This window comes from Myotis yumanensis, unplaced genomic scaffold (assembly GCF_028538775.1).
Source record: "Myotis yumanensis isolate MYYU_CA2020_CCGP unplaced genomic scaffold, mMyoYum1.0.hap1 SCAF_9, whole genome shotgun sequence".
Lineage (NCBI taxonomy): Eukaryota > Metazoa > Chordata > Mammalia > Chiroptera > Vespertilionidae > Myotis > Myotis yumanensis.
In genome coordinates this window covers 82,285,648-82,295,527 of record NW_027223760.1, presented here as the reverse complement: position 1 = coordinate 82,295,527, position 9,880 = coordinate 82,285,648, and the positions used below count along the sequence as shown (strand labels likewise).

Genomic DNA, 9,880 nt, shown 5'->3' with positions numbered 1-9,880 from the left:
GTCTGGTCGCTGGGGAGCCTGCAGCCCGGGGCCTTGCTGGTGGGAGGACTCCTGGCTCCCGGCGCCCTGCCCCCTTTCGGCTTTGCGGTCTAGCCAGGGACTTTCCCCGGAGGGACAGGCAAGGGCTGAAACCCGGGGGGTGAAGAGTGATTCCAATTATTCAAACATCCCAGGTCAACTCAGGATTTAAAGTGACTCTTAAATTAAGACTTACAAGAGTATAGCAGGGTTATTTATTACAGCCAAAAAACCAAAAGCGATTCAGGGGTCCATCAACAGGAAAATGGATAAACGAACAAAAAGGCACATTTCTGCAATGAAATACTACACAATTGAGAAAAAATTATATGCAACATTGATGAATATCTAAAACATGGTAAGTGACGTAAGTTATTGTAAGATATATATTCTTTTTTAAAATGTTTTAATCTTTATTAATTTGATTGGACAGTAAAATTAGTGCTCTGCTGTGATGAAAAAAATTAACACACTTTCTCCTAACCTCCCCCACCCCCCATTTGTTAGTGTCCTACATAAGGGATGGTTCTTTTTCTGGCTTCATTAAGTATGACCTCATTAAGAAAAAAAAAAAAAAACCTCTCCAAAGACACTATCAAGAGAAAGAAAAGACAAGGCAGAGACTGGGGAAAAATAATTGCAAAACGCGTATCTGATGAAGGACTTGTATCCAAAATGTTCAAAGAACTCAAAACTCATTAAAATATAGGCAAAGGGTCCCACAAATGCCTCACCAGGGAAGATACGCAGATGGCAAATGATAGATCCCCCCTCCCCGCAGCGGGTGGGCGGGGTATGAGTAACCTGCAGCTCAGAAATACCTGAGTGACTAACCAGGCACCTTATATGGACTAGACATTGGACCACCAACCCACACCTGCCAAACACCCTCAGCACTTGTCCTCTATGGACGATGCAGTAAGCCACCCATCAGTGTGCGCCGAGTACACTAAGCCCCCCACCCCTTCCCCTTCCGCCCCTCAAAAGGCGTGCCCACCCCCGCACGTGCTGCTGTCCTCCCCTTGCCAGACAGCCCGGCAGGTGCTTCTCCTCTAATAAAGCCTGTAGTCCTGGTTTTAGGCCCCGTCTGATCTTTCACAGAGAACTCCCGGAAAAAGGGGACGGTCGGAGACTGCCGCTGACACCTCTCCCGGTGCGCCGGCTCAGCCCGGAGACCGCGCCATCTTGAGTGGCTGTTACCGGCATCCAGAGATCGGCTACTGACCTGGAAACAAGGGATCTCTAAAGGGCGAGGACTACGCCCTCCATCTTGTCCCGAATCCTCCATTTTGGGACGGAGCTTCTTCCCGGAAGCCCAAGCCTCTGCTGACCACATCCTGTGTAACAAGACACCAACTTGCGCCTGGCCAATGGCAGGGCCCACAGTCCTCTCCCCTCCCCTTACTCCACCTGCCCTGTAAATTCCTCTTCCGGGCTAGGTCTCTGTCCGCTTCCGGCTGCTGTGTCAGTAAGGCGGGTAGGGGAGCCAGCCCCGGGTTTGTAATAAGAAAGACTCTGCTTTTGCATCGGACTCGGCTGGATCCTGAAATCTGGGCATAACAATCTCAAGCAGCGCGACTGACGGCGGGAACTCAGACGAGCACTGCTTCTCACGAAAGGTAAGACTTCGCGTGGTGCCAGGGGCGAGTGGGCTTGGAGACTGCGCACAGACCTGGAAGGTGGAGGCTTTCGGATCCACACAACGTATCAGGCTCTTGTTGTTACCGTTCCCCTTAGGTCCCTGCGTTTGATTGTTAAACCCAGCGCATGGGATTCCCCAGTTGGGGGCATTTGCAGAGGCTTGGGGGAAAGTTCTTTTTGGGGAGCCTGGGAAACAGAGCGGGGGTGGAGGGTGGAGCGGAGTATCGATGAAAGAACCAGTCTGGGCAAAGGACTTCCCAAACCACAGAGAAAATAAACCCTACTGATATAGAGGACTTATAGCCTCAGAAGTACGAACTGACTCTTCTGTAAAGACAAATAAAGGCAGTCTGGTAAACAAATACAACCTGCCTTAGAATCAGGACTGTGGTTTACAGCACGGAGGGACCGTGTATCGCCGGGAAATCCAACACTCTCCTCAGTGCCTGGCAGGACTGAGGCGTCACAGAAAGAAGAGTAGAAGATCTGAAGCACCTTCACTACTGCACATTTTTATTTTATTTTGTTTTATTTTAATTCTTTTTTCACCTTTTAATTAAGAACCTATTTTATTATTTTTTTATCACCTGATTTTACCTTTTTAATTACTAATTCCATTCCTATTGATGGTTTAATTTGGGATAAGACTGTTAACTTCTTTTATCCTATGAGATGAATACTGTAGACAAATTGACCTTTTATGCTTTTCACCTACACTTAGTATCTATGGTTTTAGTTTCTGATATTCAAAAGAAATAGATGACACATATGTGACAAGTCAGTTTAATTGTTTAGGGCCTGATATTAATAAAGCCAGGATCCACAAGAACAGACATATAGATCAGTGGAATAGAATAGAGAGTCCAGAAATTAGCCCGAACCAATATGCTCAATTAATTTTTGACAAAGGAGGCATGAACATACAATGGAGCCAAGATAGTCTCTTCAATAAATGGTGTTGGGAAAATTGGACAGATATATGCAAGAAAATGAAACTAGACCACCAACTTACACCATACACAAGAATAAACTCAAAATGGATAAAGGACTTAAATGTACGACAGGAAACCATAAAAATTCTAGAAGAATACAAAGGCAACAAAATCTCAGACATATGCCAAAACAATTTCTTCACTGATACAGCCCCTAGGGCAGTTGAAACTAAAGAGAAACTGAACAAATGGGACTACATCAAAATAAAAAGCTTCTGCACAGCAAAAGAAACCATCAACAAAACAACAAGAAAACCCACCTCGTGGGAAAACATATTTGCCAACGTCATATCTGATAAGGGCTTAATCTCCAAAATTTATAGGGAACTCATACAACTTAACAAAAAGAAGATAAACAGTCCAATCAAAAAATGGGCAAAGGATCTAAATAGACACCTTTCAAAAGAGGACATTCAGAAAGCCAAGAGACATATGAAAACATGCTCAAAGTCACTAATCATCCGAGAGATGCAAATCAAAACAACAATGAGGTACCATCTCACACCTGTCAGAATGGCCATCATCAACAAATCAACAAACGACAAGTGCTGGAGAGGATGTGGAGAAAAAGGAACACTTGTGCACTGCTGGTGGGAATGCAGACTGGTGCAGCCACTATGGAAGGCAGTATGGAGGTTCCTCAAAAAATTGGAAATGGAACTCCCATTTGACCCTGTGATCCCACTACTAGGAATATATCCCAAGAAACCAGAAACACCAATCAGAAAGGATATATGTACCCAGATGTTCATAGCAGCACAATTCACCATAGCTAAGATCTGGAAACAGCCTAAGTGCCCATCAGTAGATGAATGGATTAGAAAACTGTGGTACATCTACACGATGGAATACTATGCTGCTGTTAAAAAGAAGGGACTCCTACCATTTGCAACAGCATGGATGGAACTGGAGAGCATTATGCTAAGTGAAACAAGCCAGTCAATGAAGGAAAAATACCACATGATCTCACTCATTCATGGATAATAAAGACCATTACAAACTTTTGAACAATAATAGATACAGAGGCAGAGCTGCCTCAAACTGATTGTCAAACTGTAGTGGGAAGGCCAGGGAGGGTTGGGGGGGAGGAGAGAGGGGATTAAGAGATCAACCGAAGGACTTGTATGCACCCATATAACCATAACTAATGGACATAAGACACTGGGGGGTAAGGGAGGGCAGGGGCTTGTCAAGGGCGGGGGGGGGGGGGGGGGGGGAAAGGACACTTATGTAATACCCTTTGTAATACTTTAAGCGAAAAAATAAAAAAAAATAAAAAAAATAAAGCCAGGATCAAAATCTAAAACTAAAATGGATCATTTCTGGTTTTTTCCACTACCTAATAGTTACTTATGATACCATCCAGCCTCCATAAAACTGTCTTATTTTAATTATATGATACAGTGGGAAGGAGTCTGCAACTGAACTTGTATTAGAAGTCAATCACCATTATTGAAAATATAACTTGCAGAGTTCCTGTCATAGTGTCGGTTATTATATTCATTAAGAATTGCTTATTCATATAGTGACTTGAACCCTTAAGTGTATATTATAATTTAGGATTTGATTGCTTTTCTGTTTTTAAAGGAAATAACCCAATTAACATTCCAGCAGGAGGAATAACAACAGATCAGCAGCCACCAAACTTGATTTCAGAATCAGCTCTTCCAACTTCCCTTGGGGCCACAAAGTAAGACCCATGAGTCAGTTGGCTCCTGTGTGATAGTCACACGTAAACGTGGGCTGGGACTCACACAAAACACCATAATTCTTTCTAAATGTGAGGCAGAGAAAATAGTTTGGGTGGAGGCATGCTCTTTTTCTTTTAATTATAAATGTAGAGCAGATAATAGATAAAACATGGTTTCTATTTTGTTGTCCATTCACCACTTGGCTCTCCTAACTTAAACTTTTTAAGTCTCATATGGTTGAAGGCCTCACTCAGATGAAGCACATTTGAGTCACTTTCATAGATGGCTGAAGTTCTTGTTCTTCCCATAGCCCAACGATGAACGGCTCAAATTCTGGAAACATTGCTGGCGTTCCTGTCACCCGGAACATGCGGAGGCGCCTAGTGCATAACCTGTATGTACCCACCTCACCCATTATTCGCATGTGACAGAAACATTTTGTGGCTGATAGCATTGTGACAGTTTTGCACTTTATTATCAGGATCTGATTTAATTCTTAAGTGGTTCCAGGTGATAGTACCCTAGCAGCTAAAGGGACTCGCATCCTTTTTAGGGAATCACAGACACTGCTGGCAGGCCAGAGAATCCCAGACCCTGCATGCCCAGTGAGGGCATCAGAGCATTCATAGCTCTACCCCGTAGAGGAGCATGAACTGTAAGCCATGTCACAGAGGCCAACACTCCCAGTGCAGCTAGATATGTACTCTGAGCTCTGGGATACATGAGCGGTTTGGGATTAGCTCAGAAGCTAATTTATGGCTCAAGATTATGTTTCTGGAGACCCCTGAGAATTGGGGGAATTTGGGCCTAGTGAATACAGATTGCATGACAGTACCATCATATATATAGTCAGTGAAGGTGCAGAGTTAATAGTGAACTTTCGCAAGCTAAATTAAATTGAAGGTGAAGTTAACCAATGATTCTCTTGGAGTTTTCTTCATTATTTTAATTTTTAAAAAATTTGTAATAAATAGTTTAAAAGTAGGAATTCAAAATCATACTATTCTTGCCCCGCTGGTGTAGCTCAGTGGTTGAGCGTCAACCCATGAACCAGGAGGTTGCTGTTCAATTCTCGGTCAGAGTATATGCCTGGGGTGTGGGCTTGGTCTCCAGTGTGGGGTATGTACGGGGCAGCCCATCAATGATTCTCTATCATCATTGATTTTTCTATCTCTGTCTTCCTCTCCCTTCTTCTCTAAAATCAATAAAAAATATTTTTTAAAAAATTGTATTATTCTTGAGATGACCTAGCATTTATTGCTAATAGCAAAATATTGTTTTGGACTTTTAGATAAATCAACAGGTTAGTATTGTCTCTAGAGAATGACTTCATTTGTGTGCTCATATTCTAGGCAAGAGAGATTTGGGATTTCTCTCAACAGTGTATCACCCCTGTAGGTAGATAAGCTTCTCTTTCCATGTCACACATAAAGTGGCAAGATACTAATGTATTGAAAGTGGGTTGATAGAATATGTTGTCCTCCTAGCATCCAAGCCATCTTCCCAACACCTGACCCTGCAGCCCTGAAGGATCGCCGCATGGAGAACCTAGTGGCCTACGCTAAGAAAGTAGAAGGGGACGTGTATGAGTCTGCCAATAGCCGGGTAGGTTGCCTTACTTATTCCAGCCTGCATATACCTGTGGTATCTGTCTGGCACATACCTGTAGTATCTGTGGTAACTGCATCTGTCTGGCTGGCTTGTCTGGAAATGGGGATATGTTAGTTGGGTAAGTCCATCACCTTGAGGAGCCTGACCAGAGAGACTTAGCAGATAAGAAATTAGGTCCCATCTGCTTGGTGTGGCTCAGTGATTGAGCATCGACCTATGGACCAGAAGGTCCCTGTTAGGGCACATACCTGGGTTGCAGGCTCAATCCCCAGTATGAGGCCTGTAGGAGGCAGGCTGATCAGTGATTCTCTCATCATTGGTGTTTCTTTCTCTCTCTCCCTCTCCCTTCCTCTCTGAAAAAAGAAAAAGGAAAAAAAAATTAGGTCCCTGCACAGCTCTCTGTGTTTACTGTAGTATCCACCACTACAGGTAAGTGAGGTATACAAAACTGCATTTTATCCATGGACGCCATGTCCATGTCCGTGTGGGCGCTGTTTGTTATGCTTATACTATGTTATTGCCAGCACCAGTGACTAGCCGAGAGGTTCACCTGTGGCAAGAAAAGTAACATGCATTTAGTACCTACTGTCTATTAAATCTTGTAATGTAACTAGTTCAACAAGAATTTTGGCCTTTGGTTTTTTAGTTAGGAGTGTTGAACACTTACTTTGTTAGTGTACTTAATAAAAAAGTTCATTAATTTTTTAGAACATACAAACCAGATCTTTTTTTATAGTTTTGACTGCCTAATGTTATTGCTCTTCAGGATGAATACTATCGCTTATTAAGAAAGAAAATCTATGAGATACAAAAAGAACTAGAAGAAAAACGGAGGTCCCGTTTGCACAAACAAGCCTTCCGAGCCCGCGGGGCGTAGCCTCCTGGGAGACCACAGTCACACCTGTGAGACCTCCAGGTAAGGACTTCATTTCCTTCTATCAGCCCTTCATCTGTTTGCTTGTTTTTCCTTCTGTATTTGGGGTGTGTTTCTAAGTATAGAGAATTATGTTCTCAGGAAGCCCATATTTTGGAGACTGGTAGTGGTCATGACCTTGTACATTGGCCTGTGTTTAGACATTGAGTCTCTGGTGGAGAGGTCCTTTAAAGGGTTTGCAAGCATCGAATGTCCAGTGCTTTGGGACCTGTTGACTGGTTTTTTCTTTAAGTTTGAAGTACTCAAGATACATTCCTTATTCCTCAATCAAGGATTATTTTAAATAACTTTTCCCCCTCCATTATAGATGGGCCCCTGCCCCTGCCAGTGAATCGCATGCAGGTTTCTCACCGTGTTTAACTATTGCTGTGAATCAGATTTCTGTTTACCATTCAACAGCCTAAAGTGCACTGTTTCTTTTTTCCTCTCTTCCTCTTTATTTCTTCATAGCGCTTCTTTTTCCTTACATTCCTTATTGTTGATGAGCAGAATTCATTTCCACAGGCCGTATGAGTATCAGTTGTATTTGGACTCAAGAGAGGTCATTACTTTTAGGAAGAGTCTCACAAAACATTGTAGGTGGGGGAAGGAAACATTTCTGAATGTGTGAAAGGAGAGCATCAGGCCAGCCCTGGGGCAGCAAGTGAGCAGAGCAGCATGGGAGGCGAGGTGGAGAAAGTGCAGTAGCTGCTCTGGGCCCTGTGAGTGCAGGTGGTCAAGCCTGGCCAGCAGGATTTACACTCATAGAGTCTGCCTCAGGCTGGGGTGCTGGCAGCTGGTCTCAGCAACTTTTAAAGGTTCTTTGTCAGGTTGAAATTCACTAGTTTTTGCTTGGTTGAAGCCATCGTTTTAGTTTGGGAGTTTGGGGATGAGGGACATTTCAAACCTTTTACTAATTGAGACTTGAACAGTAAGGTGTTTTTACAGGTTGTGAGGTAAAGTGGTGACATCACCCAAGATTCTAAAGCAAGGCTTGGCTCTGCTGTTAGTAAAGTAGTGTGGGAGGGGAGAAAAGGTCATTTTTTGAGTTTGCAGTCATCTTACTGCATATTGAAAAAGACATGGTAGGTAAACTGATAATATAAAGGAAAGAGTTTACAGAGGATTGTAGGACATTACAAAGATGGAGAGGCTGTGGTCTGGAGACACTGAGCAGCTAGTGAAGTGTCTTTCATGGTGTGACCTTTCTGCGAACAACGGGCAGCCCCAGACAGCAAAGGTACTGCGGAAATGGAATGGGGTTTTCTCATCTGTACAGAGAAGGCTGAGAGCTTGCCACCTTGGGATGCTTTCTAAACACTTAACTTGTTTGCAAAATTAAAACCATATTTTGAGTCTTATCCCAGATTCTAACAATAAATATAAACCCAGCTGAAGAGCTAGGAGGCCGGGGTGGGAGTGGAGGTGGGGGTCGGGGTGAGAATGGGCTTCCTGCAGGAGAGAAAACGGAAGCCACATGCTCCAGCAGGCGTCAGTGAGAGGTTAACTCGGATTGGTGCCCTGGCCTTAGTTAACCTCTTCCATAGTTGGTGGGAACATCTTCCCGATGTAGCCTCGTCTCCTTAGTCACTTTGGTGCTTTTTGATCGGGGCCCTGCCGTACTGATCAGTGCTTCCCCAGCCTTATTTTTTTGTGGTTTACCTGACTTTCTACCCTCATCTCCTCATTTTGTCCTGCCCCCTGTAACTTTATTGGAAAGTACACATTATAAGTGTACAGCTGGATAGATTTTGCACATGGAACATGCTCCTGAAACTCAGTGACCAGTAGACCTCTTCCAGAAACCATGATTAGATTTTCACACATTTAAATTCTTCAAAGTGGTTGCCACATTTCCAAGTAGGGAGCATGATGTTAACATACTGTTTCCTCTGTTGGGGACAGGTGCCTGGTGCTGCTCTTCCTAACCCTCTGAACATGCTTGGGTCCCAGCTGCCTTGTCCACCAGTGACACCATCTCCTTTGCACCAGACACCACCTCCTGCTTCCACAGCCCCTGGCCTGCCACCTCTACAGCATCCAACAGCACCTGTGATGACTCCTCCCCCGCCAGCAGCACCCACTCCGCCATCGACTCCTGTGTCGTCTTCCGGGCAGACTCCTACCCCAACTCCTGGCTCCATATCTTAGTTCTTATAAATAATTCTGCAGGGAACATACAGGAGCATATACTTTTTAGAATTAGTGTTTATAATTTCTTCAAATAAATACCCAGAAGTGGAATTGCTGGATCAGATGGTAGCTCTATTTTTAATTTTTTTTTTTTTTTGAGGAAGCTCCACACTGTTTCTCATAGTGACTACACTAATGTATAATCCTTCCAACAATGTACAATGGTTCCCTTTTCTCCACATCCTCACCAATACTTGTTATTTGTTGATTTCTTGATGGAAGCCATCTGACAGGTATGAAGTGGTATCTCACTGTGGTTTTAGTGTGCATTTTCCTGGCAATTAGTGTTGTGGAGCATCTTTTCACGTCTATTGGCCATCTGTATGTCCTCCTTAGAGAAATGGCTACTCAGGTTCTCTTCCCATTTTTAAATTGAATTACTTGTTTTTTCTTATTTTTTCTTTTGTATCCCTTTGCTCGAGAAGATATATCCAAAAAGATATTGCTAAGATCTATGGCGAAGAGTATACTGCCTATGTTTTCTTCTAGGACTTTTATGGTTTCAGGTATAACATTTAAGTCTTTAATCCATTTTGAGTTTATTTTTATATATGATACTAGAGGCCCGGTGCACAAAAATTTGTGCACTTGAGGTGGGGAAGGGGGGGTGTCCCTCAGCCCCACTTGTGCCCTCTCACAGTCTGGGACCCCTCGGGAAATAACGACCTGCTGGCTTAGGCCTGCTCCCGGGTGGCAGAGGGCACGCCCAATCCCTAGGTGCAGCCCCTGGTCGGGCTCAGAGCAGGGCAGACTGGGGAGTTGGGGCGTCGGCCCCTGTCATGCACAGAGCAGGGCGGATCAGGAGGTTGCGATGCCACCCT

General features: G+C 43.9%; 1 protein-coding gene across 2 annotated transcripts; it reads left to right on the top strand.

Annotated features, from left to right (window-relative positions):
- The first annotated feature begins 1,461 nt into the window (after nt 1-1,461).
- On the top strand, nt 1,462-9,118 carry LOC139017047 (histone lysine acetyltransferase CREBBP-like). 2 transcript variants are annotated; one of them, XM_070425226.1, is made up of 6 exons: nt 1,462-1,637; nt 4,239-4,341; nt 4,653-4,736; nt 5,830-5,947; nt 6,720-6,869; nt 8,772-9,118. In XM_070425226.1, exons 3-5 carry the CDS (start codon nt 4,660-4,662, stop codon nt 6,828-6,830), a joined length of 306 nt encoding a protein of 101 aa, XP_070281327.1. In that variant the 5' UTR covers nt 1,462-1,637; nt 4,239-4,341; nt 4,653-4,659; the 3' UTR covers nt 6,831-6,869; nt 8,772-9,118. The 2 variants fall into 2 exon arrangements, with proteins under 2 accessions (XP_070281327.1, XP_070281328.1); XM_070425227.1 differs by lacking the exon at nt 4,239-4,341.
- The last annotated feature ends 762 nt before the right edge of the window (nt 9,119-9,880 follow it).